Source organism: Vicia villosa, linkage group LG6 (genome assembly GCF_029867415.1).
Source record: "Vicia villosa cultivar HV-30 ecotype Madison, WI linkage group LG6, Vvil1.0, whole genome shotgun sequence".
NCBI lineage: Eukaryota > Viridiplantae > Streptophyta > Magnoliopsida > Fabales > Fabaceae > Vicia > Vicia villosa.
The window spans coordinates 112,706,829-112,721,637 of NC_081185.1; the positions used below are offsets into that span (position 1 = coordinate 112,706,829).

Here is a 14,809-nt window from a genome sequence, read left to right on the forward strand (position 1 = left end):
CCGCACCACCATTGAATGGCTTGCCCCAATGCCTTGGTTCGCCGCTGGATTTGCCTGAACAGGCGGTGATTCTGCCGTCTCCGGTCGGAAATTCATGGAATTACCGGAGTTCGTAGTAGCTTCTCCATCACCCTCCTGCTTCAGCCATCTCGAATTCTGACCACCCGTATATCTCCTCATATCGGCTCTTATTTCATTGGACCACCCTCTCACTCCATTATCCTCATTCATAGCAAACCGAATTTCACACCGTTGTTCCGAATGACCCAGGATGCCACACACGAAATAGAACAATCTAAGTCTCTCATATTTGAAATTAACAGTGCACCACTCTCCCCCCTTATTCTTGACTTTCGTTTGTTTCTTCAACGAAAGTCTCGCATCTACCCGAACTCTCAGCCTCATATATTTCCGCCAAAAGCTTGGGTTATTATTCTTATCGTACTCCACGAACGCGCCAATGAAATTTGCCATCGCTTTTCCCACCTTCTCCAGCATTAATCCCGCAGGGAGATTGTGAACCTGTACCTAGAACTCTACATGATGTAGAGGAATATTCTCGATCTGAACCCCCACTTGAACCCTTTCAATAATAAGAAGGTGGCTGTCGAACGTCCAAGGCCCCCCTTCAGCGCCGCTTCCATATCCAGATTATGGGAGAAATGGAACAGAAATAATCCTTCTTGAGCTTGCTTGATCGTAACTCCTTTCACTGGGCGCCACAGATCTGCTACTCTCACCTTCATAGACTTCACATGGATAGGTCTATCACAAAGGAATCGACCCACTAAGCACCACCTTAAGTCGTTTACATCGCTCCCTTCCTCCTCCACATCAAAACAGAATCCATCCTCCTCCCCCTCATCATGTATTGATAATCCTTCAATATTAGGACTAGCCATCTTGACCAGAAAACACGGAAACGAAAGACCTATAAACCAGAAAAAGGACTAAGACTTTTTGCTTCTCAGTGGGAGAAGAAAAACAAAACCCTAGCAGAGACTAGGAAAAAACCAAACACGTTAATATTACAAATATTATTTTCAAAAAAATATTTATGAAGTTTTCACTTTTGAATATCATATCAATTATATAAAATCATAAGGATAAAAAGGTGAATTATTAATAAAATCCCTCCCCCCTCGTGAACCAAACATATTTTTAACCAAACTTCCTCCCCTCCCTCCCCTTCCATCGTTTGAACAAAACATAAATACAATTAGAAAAAAAATCCTTCCCCTCCCCTTCCCTTCCCTCCATTAAAATCTCTCCCCTCCCATCCCCCTCATTTGAACCAAAGATGCCCTTAAGGTCCGTTTGGTTCAAACGAGGGGGAGGGGAGGGAAGGGATTTTTAATGGAGGGAAGGGAAGGAGAGGGGAGACGAGGGAATTTTTTTAATCAGATAAGTGTTTGATTCAAAAGATGGGAGATGATGGGAAGGGAGGAATTTTAATTAAAAATATGTTTGGTTCAGGAGGGGAGGAAATGAGTTTTATTAATAATTTACATTTTTATCCTTATGATCTTATATAAGTGATATGATATTCAAATGTGAAAAAAATCATACATATTTTTTGATAATGAAATTTTTAATATTAAGTGACTAAAAAAGTTATAATTTACTACATAACGTTACAAAATTGAATACACTTGATTCAGATTATAACTCTCTGACACAAATGAAACTATATGATGATAACAACTTTTAAATTATGATGAATCATCTAACAAAACAGATACATAAAATAACTTATTATTAAAATTAATGATTTAAATTTTTTAATAAAATGAATAAAAAAAGAAAAGATTTAAAATTTGATATAAAAGAAAATATGATAGGATAAATAACAAAATTAAAATAAAAAATGAACATAACCAAAAAATGCAACGATTATGATTTATATTAAATACAAAAATTCAAAAATAATTTGAAGGTAGAGAACAATTATAATAAGTTGATGGAATTAATCGAGAAAAACTACATTGAAGAAAAACAATAACACAGAAGAAAATAAATAATTTTTAAATACTAAAATTAAATTGAGGATATTTTAGTAAATATAATTTTTAAATATGAAAACTTATATTCCCTCTCATCCCTTCCAAATTCCCCCAATTCGGAGGGACGCAAAAAGTGTAGTTTGGAGGGATTTTGCTCCCCTCCTCTCCCCCTTCCCCTCCTAAAATTTAAACCAAACATATTTAATTAGAAATTTCCCCTCCCCTCCCCTCCATCTACCCCGAACCAAACACACCTTAGTGATGAATAATGATGTGATGATGAGTTGTTGTTGAATATTTGTATACTACTTGTTGATGGATGATATTGATACTTTGTGAAGTGGTGAATCGTGTATGACTTTATTCTTCATATACTTGTTATCATATGCTTCTTTATATTGTTATGATATCTCACCCCTTATGTTTGAATGTTACCTATATGTTGGTAACGTGCAGATAATGAGGATTAGTGCGCTTTTGGAGTAGCTTGGAAGATGTTAATCTTTTTGCTGCTTATATCGAGTCGGGTCGTGCTCTGATACGTAACAACGGGGGGATGAATGCTTAGTTATTTTTGTTGTCTTTAATGATTGTTTAGAGTCTTATGAACTCTGCACTATTTGAATAAATATTGTCCATGTTGGATGCAGATTATTTTAATAACATTATGTGATTCTTTTCCGCTGCGTAATAAATTGGAAGTTGAGATTTTTGAAGTTTTGTTTTGGTTCACCCGTATAATGTGTTATGTATCTATTTAAATAATTGAGCAGGTTCAATATATTTTGGAGGCCTGACATCCTAATTGCATGTTTATTGAATGAAAAATGTTACTCTGATTTTATTATTATTTCATCGGGGTAATTAGGGTGCTACACAAGGTGCTCAAGGAAGAGGTCTTGAGACACTTTCATAATCCCAAAATATACATAATTCCCGAAGCATGAGGTCTGTAGGGGCGAGATACTTAAGAAAGACCGGTCTTAGGGCACATTTAAAATCACATAATATAAACAATATCCTAAACATGAGGCACATATGGATGAGATGCTTAGGAAAAAGGTCTTGATCAGAAACATGAGATGTAGGGGAGCTGTTTTTTCTTTATAATTATGTGAAATGTGCTTTCCTGATTGAATGACTTTTCTATTTCGTTGGTACGCAAAACACATGCCACTCCCCATGTTTTAATAGGTGGATGAGAGACTAGCATACCCAATTACAATATAGGCGAGCTATTGCGAATAGTGGGCAGCCAAGGGCACAACTTAGGGCGGCCTATGACGCTACCTTTGTGCTTGCCCGATGTTAGCTATTATCTTCTCCTACAACTAATGAAATCATCCAAATACACTCTTCTATTTTACACTCAAAGTACATTCTCGTCTTTATACTTGTTTTAACTCCCATGTCTCCTTCATCCCTCTCTTAACTACCTAATCAATTACGGGTGTCATTTAATTTGTGGTATAGCTTAAGCTTTATGCTTAGGGTTTGACTACCGACCTCTAGTTGCAATTTTGGTAGGGTATTTATGTTTATTTTTCTTCATTGAGGTTATAATGGTTTCAATTGCATGTTCTTAGGGGCAGATTTTCTTTTGGTTACACGACTAGTCTATTTCGTGTTTCTTCTAGTTTATACTTTATTTTTTGAAAATTTCTTTGGCCACCTCCCTATGGGGGTCACCCCCAGCGAAAATTCCAAAATACCCCTGCTTCGGAAGTTCATTTCCGAAAGCGTCTTTTTTTGAAAAAATTTACATACTTCGGAAGTGCACTTCCGAAATACTGCGATTTCTGCAGATTTATCAAAACACTCCCCCTCCCCCAATCATTTACCCTAAATCAAAACAAAAAGTGGCAAAGGCGAAAATTTGTGCAAACAGAATTCCAAAGCTGCATCAAGGCTCAAATCACACTGCTAAACAACATTCAAAAGCCCTCAATCCTAACACTTTGTAAGTTTTGAAATTTTTAGATCTATTATTGAAATGCATGTTATTTAGGGTTTTAATTGCATAAATGATATATGGTTAGGTTGTTAGTAGTATTTAGGTTGTTTAGAAGCATTTTGATTTGGTTTGAAGTTTGGTTTAGGGGTCTGTCATGGAAGTTGCAGAAAACTCCATCGCAGGGGTGTTTCGGAAGTTCATTTCCGAAAACACCTCCATCCTAGTTTTCGGAAATGAACTTCCGAAATGTATCAGAAGTTCAGATTTTTTTGTTTTTTATTTTGTCTATGCATATTAATCGTTTTCAATTGTTTACAGGAACATGTCAGGCAACCAACCAGCACGCAGGACTGCGTCTTCTAAAGAGGGCGCTAAGGGAAGAAAGGGTTCTTCAAAGAAGGAGGTGAAAGAGGTGAAGGAGGTGAAGGAGGTGAAGGAGGTGAAGGAGAAGAAGAAGCTTTTGACTGGTTCTGCTTCTCGTCCCCTGGGGGTCCATGGCTCGGACGTGCAGGCTCAGCCTTCAGGCGTGATCAACGCTGATGGTTCTGATACTGAGTGGGATGAGGATTGGTATAATTATCTTCATTCGGAGGAGTTCGCTCGTCGGGAAGAATAACGTGTTTTTATTTTGTTTGATGTGTATTTTGTAACGCTCGTCGGGCAGAATAACATGTTTTTGTTTTGTTTGACGTGTTTTGTTTTGTTTTGTTCTGATTTCGGATTGTATCGCACAGTTTTTGTATTGGATTTATCATGTTAGTTTTTGGAAGTGGTAACCGGGGTCGGAACATATGACGGAGGAGGTGGATGTTCGGAGGAAGAAGAACCGGAGGTACGTCCACCGCGAGACAAAGGAGCCAATCTATGTAAGCTATAGTTTATCATTATCATCTGGGGACGTCATTTCTAAAAAATCAAGATTAAAAATAATAAGATTTTTTTCCCAATTTTTTGTAATGACGTCCCCTGATGATAATGATAAACTATAGCTTACATTGATTGGCTCCTTTGTCTCGCGGTGGACGTACCTCCGGTTCTTCTTCCTCCGGACATCCACCTCCTCCGTCATATGTTCCGGCCCCGGTTACACCTCCTCCGTCATTTGTTACTTACAGTAGTACGTATTTTTATTAAAAGAATAAAAAAACCTTTTGAAATTTGGAAGCCTTTTTTTCTCCCCACCACTCTCTCATCCCCACCTACCCGTGTTCAACAATATGTAACTTTAATTTTATGTAATATTATCGTTGTAAAGCGAATTGTTGTTGTTTTTCATTTTATTCTGTCCAGACATATTTTCGGAGGTTCATTTCCGAATTCTCCAAGGGGGGTGCGTTCGGAGATGAACTTCCGAAACACCACATTTTCTGAAAAGTAACTTTATTTCGGAGATGCATCTCCGAAATCAATATTTTATATTAAAAAAAACACGTTTTCGGAGATACATTTTCGAAAACACCTTTTTTAAGAAAAAAAGTACAGTTTCGGAAATGAACTTCCGAAACAAGGGGTATTGTGGTAAATTCACCAGGGGTGGGCAAGAAGGTTAGGAGGTGAGTGAAGAAATTTTCTATTTTTTTTAGTTTCTTGGTGGTAATTTTATGTAGATAGTTGAGCATTGATTATGCTTTCCCTTGTAAGTTGTAGAGTCCACTTTTTTAGATAAATATATATCTTTCCAATTAAAAAAAAATTGTTACACTTTATTACATTAATAAGAAAAATTTCTATACCTACAAAATTACACTTTATTACATGATTAAGAATGAAGTTCCACTATGGCTAAGAAATGCACAATTGTCACCTAATAAGAATACACAGAATATAGAATAGTTTGAATATTGTTGATTTCTACATCTCACTCATTTCTGAATCTTGTCCAGTCCATTGCTTCATTCTTTCTGATGCTTGTTCAACCTGAAAATTTTAGATTTACAAATCGTTTAGCAGAGCTCGAGTTTGAATCATAGTTGAAATAATCCTTAATCAGATTTTATTTATTTTTTGGCCGAACTCAAGATTATGATAGTCATTTCTATTCATACAAAAAAAAAAGTTAATCTCACCTCTTTGTTCCAATTTGTTCTATATATAATGTACACCAAGATAACTGTCTGCAAAACAGTCCCTAATATCATTCCAACCCAAATACCCTGAAATAATATTTTTCATCTGTAAGCTCAACTTGATAAGAGGGTAAAATAAATTCAAATCACATATTGTTTTATAATTGAACTTATAACAGGACCGTCTTTGAATACGTGCAAGGCGCAGAGTCCAAAATTTATCACGTTAAACTCTGATTTAGTAAAACCTCAAAAATATTTGTCAGAATTAAACGGTAGTTAAACATAGTATTTATTTTTATTTTGCTACAATTAAACAGCGGCCTATAAAAATTTAAGATGGCGCAGTATCACAATATAGTGATTATGATATGCATAGTCATTACCTTCACTCTATAGCCTGCTTTGTAGCCAAGCAAAAAGCCAAGGGGGAGTCCTACAATATAATAACAAAATAGATTAATGTAAGCTACCAAAGCTTGCCATCCTCCTCCTACTGCAACACCTGCAAGAGTGCAAAAGAGCTGTCTCAAAAATACTTATATCAGTAGATAAGCTCGAATAAGTCAATTCAGATAGGTCGATATATGTTATATTGGGGAAATTTTTTACCTGATAAAACTGGCTGGACACTATTTAGAATCATGGTTACACCAAGAAGAGAAGCTAATTTAGAAACTGCTTCTTGCATTTCTTTACTGTCAGTAAAAATAACAGCAAAGCGATCTTTTGTTATTATAACAATTATTGCAGACACCAAGCCAATCATGAGAGCCTCAATAGTCGTGACAACAACTGAATATTTAGCAGCTCTTGGGTGGCCTGATCCAAGCTCATTGGAAACTCTTACACTGGTAAAAATAAAGAAAAATTGTAAAAATTTGTTACACTAAAATGGAGAGGGAAAAAAATCATAAATCAAACATATACCTGACAGCTGCATTGACCCCTATGAACAATATGCCTTCCCACCCATTTAAATTCATGCTGGTAGAGCAAAAACATAATTTAATCAGAAATTTTAGAGTCACCAGACACAACACTGTCTCTGAAACTAACACGTCGACATCAGTAGTCTTTTGGAAAAATGAAATAATTGAATATTAATCAGAGGTGTTACTATCAGACGCTGACATGTGTCAGACACGAGACATTGTCCGTGGTAATGCATAAGATAGAGTAGAGTAGCTTTGATATGATCTTACCAAATTGAAAGTGAGCCAACAGCAATGATAGGATTATCCAAATGTCCAGTGAGAACAATCAATGTCATGAAATACCAAACCTCTAAACAAAGCATAATAGCTGAAGCAAAGGACAGTTTCATAAACTCCCAAAGATCCTTAAAAGCCAACCAAGACAAACCCCTCCACCCTTCTTTACACCAACCAACAACATAAACCATTTGGGCCAAAGCAATTCCCCAAGCCGATAAATCATAAGCTGCAGCAGCACCAGTTGTACCCCAACCGAGTATCTTAATAAACAGAATCAGAATCAAAATGTGAATACAAAGGAATACGAAACCCAACCATGCCAGTATTCCAACTTTGCTTTGTGCCTGCAAGAATTTCTGTGCAGGAAAATTGATGGCTAGTGAAAATAACTGAGGTATTGATTGGAGTGTGAATATTCCAGCTAACTCCGCTATATCTCGTTCTTGTCCAAGGAGTATTAAAATCGGTGTTGCGTATATGTAAAGAGGTAAGATGAGAAAACATGAACCGAACAAGATTAGAATCGAACGTTGCATGTAAACACCGAGCATTTCTACTTGTCCTGCACCAAATGCTTGTCCACATAGTGTCTCCAGTGCACTTGCCATGCCAAGCTGCAAATATAACAACGATTAACGAGTTTAAATAAGAGAGACTTTTAACACAAACCCTCACATGAAGGACTAAATAACTGCAGCGTGAAAATAAATGGTAGGTGCTCAGATAGCAGAAGCCTGATAGCAGGTGACCTCACAGATTTTAAATTTGGCTCTGATGCTATGTTAAGAATGTGTATCAGGCTTGCCATATATAGGCACACGTTCAGGTCGTCCGACATAACACTTTTAACAAACGAAAAAGATATAATAGAAACTAACCATGAAGCCAAAGGAGAAATTTGATACGACAGACAACGAGATTGAAACTGAAGTGAGTTCTAAGTTTCCAAGATGTCCAACAAAGATATTTGTGAAGGAGTTGATTGCATAATTGCATAATATTCCAAAGCAAATAGGGCTAGCAATAGTCCAAAGTTTGGATGATTCAGTAATGGTTACATTTTTTAAATCTTCAAAGTTATTTATTCCATTATAGTCTCCAACATTGGTTTCAATGAGACCTTCAGGAGCATGGTGGAGTTCTGCAGTTTCCAAAGTAGAGGATACATGTGCTTTAAATAATGGTGTTTCTCCTCTTGATGAGTATCTATCAGGTGATGATCCAGCAGAGGATAAGCCATTGCTTCCCCCTGCAAAGACTACTTCATTTTCTTTACCTATTTTTGCGGTTTTCTATGAACCTTTTTGCATGGAAAATATAAAAGAAAAACTCATGCATAAGACATGGAGATTGAAAAGAAGAAGAAAAAGAAGAAAGAGCGTTTTGTGAATGGCTTTTTATGAATGAATTAGTTTCAACCATTGCTTGTTTGGTGAGAGAAGAGACGGAGGATTTTTTATTTTTCTATAATGTAGGATAACCTTATAAAGAGTGTGAAATGATTTAGGCCAATGGAAAGTTATGACCAAGTCTCAAACTGTTAGACCATCTCCAATGGTAGTTCCTTCTAATAAGTTCTCCACCTAGACATGCCACATCATAGTACCATTGCATTGCAATGCAACTATGAAAAAATTGTGGTACCCAATCAAATTAGTTTATGAGATAAAGTTGTGGGCCCAATAATAACTTTTTAGAATTATACAATTAAAATAAAAATTATAAAAATTATTTTAAGATGATGTGGCTAGTGGGACCCATAAAGAACCCAAAAATGGGTTGCACCCATTGGAGATGCTCTTATATACTTTTGAGTATTAAATCCATTTCTCTTTCTATGCTTCTTTTTATTTGCATTGGCCTAAGATTAGAGTAACATAACGTAACACCTGTGGTTATAAAGTGCATCAAAATATATTTTTGTAAGAAATTATAACTATCAAACTTTAAAAAGAAATATTAGAAGTTTAATTTTACAAAAATTAGAGGTTTATTAAAATTTAGACGGTCAATACGGTCGTTATCCATTGAGAATGAACAAATTAAATGCAACACTTAAAAGTACAAAACTTCTTTTGTGATGGATTTTTACGAATGATTGATTATGATTCAAATATTAATTATCTCTTGTAGTGCAGAATCCCTGATGGTCGAAAATGGGTTGATAATGAGTGTTGCACGAACGAAAAAACACCTCTATTCAATTCGCACCAACAAAATTTACAACAAAATAATCTTTTGCCGGTCGTGCTAGATGTGAACTAACGAGAGTCTAAAAAAACACAAACTCAATATCCTAGCGCGGCTAGAATTTTGAGAATACATGAATGAGTGACCGTCACCTCACCATAAGGATTTCTTTATAGAATCACTTATATGCATTGTAGCTTATGGTGCACGATATTTCTCTCATTAGTGTTACAACATCATAAAAATCATCACCGAATCCTAAATGAATTTTATTCATTTATTTAATCTCTCGCTTATTTATTTGTATGTCTCTATTCTTCTAGGTTCTCGTAACATTAGAAATAATATTATAAATCAGAAAGCACTATCTAGCAACACATTACGACTATCTAATTGATGAATATGTCATGTGCTATAACATAACCTTCCCGAGATATGGATCAGGTGTATAACTCTTGTATTTATATTTAACACATGACATAGTATCTGTCACCCGTTTATAGTCAAATATTTTATTTTAAAATATCCGAGTATACTTAATAACAACAAATAAGCTCAATGTGACATATTGACTTATTTCATAATCACTGTGCATTTTACCTATTATACTTGATCAAGAGGTCCAAAAATATTACTCTTGCATATGCAAGAGCGGCAAATTACATATAGGTCATTCACGTCCCTCTATATGACTCATGAAGTATCCAATTAACTAAATTTATACTTTTCTTGACACATGCAATGTTTGACGGTACTAAAGTGATCAACTCTTCACGTAGGACTATAGTAGTTTCAGGTTACAAGGTGACATACTCAGGTATTACTATGAGAATATCTTATGAGACTTACATAACCCACTATGTGCCATTCTTATGATGGATCAATTTATTATAAATATTACTCTTAATAGTTATACTTATATAAAGAATTGATATCTTGTATTTATAACATGTGTTACATGCTCATTAATCAACTTACTGAATAGTATCTATACTTTATTTTCTTTTATTTGACAATAAAACTTGACTATATATACATTACGAATGACGTTTTTATATTTAATGGAGTCTCACATTTGAGTCATTCTTAATGCTCAATTAAATAGAATAATTATTTTTGGGATCTTATTACTTTTGAAATAAACATAACGAAGAAAAACCTTTTATCATAAATTATTATGATAAAAGTTGTTCAAAAATAATTTTTTTGTCTTGTGGAGCTTACATCAATATAATATGCATCTAGATTGTGTCTACTAGTTGGTCTACTTAAGCGCTAGTGACTTAGGAAGACCGAGTTCAATGAGTTTTGGTCTAGTATATAATAATTGTCCCTCAAGCCTTTCGCTAACAGAGTCATGTTGTAACTTGTTTTCGAACACATAATGGCTTGACTCTTAGATCAGATGAATTTGTTGGTAGGAGTAATATTGGATGGGGGTCCTGATTTCTACCTGATGACTTTTACTATAATATTTGAACATCTTGCCTTTTGAGTAGTGGCACTGGTCCTTATGTTTGAGTAGTGGCACTGGTCCTTATGGAATTTCGCACGCTTTAATTGTTGACCGCTTAGTGGACTACCGTGGGACGGAGATTCTTCACCGATGAAACCAAACCTCCACGACCTCTTATATGATAACCATGATGCTTGTGTGATCTAGTGTGTGACCTCCTTCTTCAAGATGGTGGCCTGGAAAATTATTTACGATGTAGAGTGCATGGTAGAGTCTTTGTGTCAATTTGTATGCATTGGTATGGACAATTATAAATTGATGATTTTCAGGCTTCCGTGGCTGGCATCAATATTATGGAAGTAAAATGAGGGAGAAGATGGGGTAGGGGTGTACTATAACAAATGATGGTGTAAATAGCAACCCGTGGAAATGAATTATTGAACCGAAAGTGACAGTTTAATAGTTGAGTGGTGTGAAAGTGATGAGAATGATTAAGCTTTACTCCAAGTGCATTGCACTTCCAAGAATAGTAACTAATATGCATTGCTGTTTTAAACAACTTAACAATATCATTTGTGACATGGTTAAAGAACATTATCATAAATTACTAATCATTGTTCTAATAAATATTGAAAACCAAATATACATAGTAAAAAATCACATAAAGATGATGTAAAAAACAAAGTATACAATATATTGACGTTGACACTATTTACAAATCCAGTATGCTTCTACCCCCCTAAATAAAAAGAAAGAAAACAAATAATAAAAAAAATGAAAGCAACAAATCAAAACAAGGAAAATGGAAAATGAATCTGCAGCTACCATCATCTTACCAGTTATCATACATTGAATTTCTTCATCTATCTTTCATATATAAATCTAGCAAACTTTGATTTTGATACAATCAAACTAATTCATTGTCTGGTCAAAATATCATCTCCTGTAACATCAGAGAAAAAAAATTAACATTTGATAAAGCTCGGCACAATCAATGTGCCAATGTCGTGTTAGTGTCATGTCAGTGTCGGTACTTAATATGTTAGCAAAGATGATTGTATTGTATTCAATGAAAATTAAATATACTGCTCTTTTCAGTTAGTTATTAGAGTTAATATGGAATGAATACAAAAAGCCGAACCTGGTCGCAATTAGGACAGGAGTCACTTCTTTCCATCCATTCAAGAATGCAAGATAGGTGAAAATGATGTTCACATTTTGTCAGATTTTTCGGATTCTCATCGTCATATTCTGCATTAAAAAAAGAAAAAGAATAAAATCTCAAATCATTGTTTATCAATATACTAAGAGAGAAAGAGCTTAATTAACTTTCGATTACGCGAGAAACTGTACCTTCGAGACAAATTGGGCAGACATCCTCTTCTTCTGTCGTCAATACTTGTGTTCCGTTTGATTTTGATAGTTTTTCCTTCTTTGGAGATAGAGGTGTAGATTTGGTTTGAGCTTTACAATCTGATTCTTCAATATCATCATCGCGTGTAATTGAAGTTTCAAAACTACTCATACTAACAGTTTCTCTGCCAGATTCAGAGTCTGTCGACGCGGGACCTCCGAAGACAATGTCATAAGGAAGAGGCACAGGAGGAGATCGGAACGTATCAGGTATTGCCCCTTCAAAATTTAGTCCAACCAGAAATCCAGCAGAGAGTGAAGGAGCGGGGTACCGTCATTAGAAGTTGAAGATCCACGCTCTTCAAAAGTAGGCGGACACTGAAACCAGAGTTTTTCAAACTTTAAATCATAAGCACATAACAAATTGTGAATAAACAAATTAATTAAGTGCTCGTAGGCTTATAGCATAAGCGCTTATCAATGATAGCAACCATTTTAAGGCTTTTAATAGCCAAGTTGATTATGATGAAAATAATAGAGTGAGATTACTAACATAGTAATAAACCGGTGTTCCTTGCAAATGATGTTTTCTGGAAGAACAACAGCAACCTCCCATTTTCCACTAGCTTGATCTTGTTACTTAATCGAAACTCTCATTGATACTTTCATTCCTTTTATCCAATCTGCTATTACAAGCCTAAAAATAACATTGATGATTAATTCACAATTTCACATATGAAACAAACTTAAAAATTTCACACAAAAAAACTCAATGATATCAAAAGAAACATGCAACCAAATAGTTACATTCATTCCTTGGTAAATTATGATTTGAGAAACCTCATTATTCATTGTTTTGAAGTTCACCTTGATTCAATTTTTTTAACATTCTTCTTATATCACTCATCCCTACAATGTTATTTGTCTTCAAAATCATTAATAAGCAAATTAACCACTAAGAGAATTTTAATCTATGAAGAAGAATACCGACACTTCATATTGAAGTGTGTCCTTGTCCAATGTTCAACACATGTCAGTGTTTGACATCAGTGTGACATCAACATATTCAAGTGAAGCACGGACATCAGAAACACGATACTAACACGGACACCGACACACCATTTTTCAGAGGTGTCAGTGCTATAGAACTCATCTATCGTCTCAAACTATTATTGGCGTCGACGTGTCAGTACTATGTCAGTGTTTCATATTTGTCAATCAAGTTAACCTACCAAAGGAAGACAGCTTATAGATTATATAGTAGTTGCAATAGACACAAAAATATTCAATCAGAAGTTACACTTTTCATATCTATTAATTTCAACAACAAAAATCATTAACATCCCAGTTACAGATTACTAAAATTAGCACATCAATTTCAGCAAAAAAATGAAACTTTACAAACAGAAACCAATCCACAAAACCAACAACAAGAGCCACCTTCAAGTCACCACCACTACAAGACAAAACAAAACAGAGGAAAAAACTAGACCCAAAACCCCCCAACAACCAAAAACAATAACCCTAACAAGAATTGTGTGAGGAAGCAAAACCAACACAATCAAATTCAGAGCACAAAACCATATCTGCAAATCCTAAAAGGGTGGTCAAAAAACACAAGTTGGTAAACAGTTACAATTCATGAAAACTGATAAAGCTAAGAGTAGCAAAAACCAAAAACGGAGAAGACAAGAAAAAAAGAAACTTACCTTTATGGAAGCAATAGAAGGGATGAAGAGAAAGGTGGGAAATTGTTGGTTTGTTGTGGAATTTGGTTGCTTGAAGGTGGCTATGGTTATGGCTATGACTCTATATCTTTCTTTCTTTCTTTATATCAAAATTATATAATAGTATAAATATTTAATATTTAGTAGAAACTTTTCATTCTTTAAATGTTTACTTCAATTAATATACTAAAACAGAGGCCTAGTGCTGTTTGTGTTTGCATTAAGATGTTATACTCTTAACCACTAATATGTCATTTGTATTTTTTTTACACGGATATTTATATAAAATTTTATATTTTTAAGTTTAAAAGGTGTAAAATTTGTGGGTATTCTCCGTCTGTCTTATTTTTTTAAGACGAGACAAAGTTTTAGACCCGTATCTTTAATTATGTATGTTTCGTTTCACCTTATTTTTTGTGGATTTTTGTAAAATGAATCTAAACGGAACGGATATGTCCGTTTACTAACTTAAAAAAATATACTAAAATATAATGTACATATTAATTATAGTGGCAATAATATTTATTTTCGATATCAATTTTATAAATATTCTTAAAAACAAAGCAGAATAGGATAGATATTATTGAGGGCGCAAATCTAAAATTTTGTTTCACTCTATAAAAAAGAAAGATAAGTCGAATGGATTTGCGGGCATTACACTTTTTATCTTAAAAATTACAAAAGATTTGTTAGTGTAGGCGTTCACAAAAAACGAGGTTTACTTGTTAAAAAAAAACTCAAATAATATTTATTTTAGATATTAACTTTTGCAAAAATTCATAGAACATACCTCTCGGGATTATGGTGAACTCCTGAAGGTTTAACCGAAACCACGGGTGTCAG

At 34.7% G+C, this 14,809-nt stretch overlaps 1 protein-coding gene and 1 pseudogene across 1 annotated transcript; both read right to left on the reverse strand.

The window, feature by feature from the left end:
- Positions 1-5,662: 5,662 nt before the first annotated feature.
- On the reverse strand, positions 5,663-9,911 carry LOC131614361 (protein DETOXIFICATION 34-like). Its single transcript, XM_058885956.1, has 8 exons — positions 9,855-9,911; positions 8,119-8,532; positions 7,229-7,854; positions 6,954-7,010; positions 6,636-6,874; positions 6,410-6,528; positions 6,024-6,110; positions 5,663-5,874 (listed from the first exon to the last, which is right to left on the reverse strand). Exons 1-8 carry the CDS (start codon positions 9,909-9,911, stop codon positions 5,809-5,811), a joined length of 1,665 nt encoding a protein of 554 aa, XP_058741939.1. The 3' UTR covers positions 5,663-5,808.
- Positions 9,912-11,529: 1,618 nt separating this feature from the next.
- LOC131609630 (probable E3 ubiquitin-protein ligase RHB1A) lies at positions 11,530-14,121 on the reverse strand (annotated as a pseudogene).
- Positions 14,122-14,809: the final 688 nt, after the last annotated feature.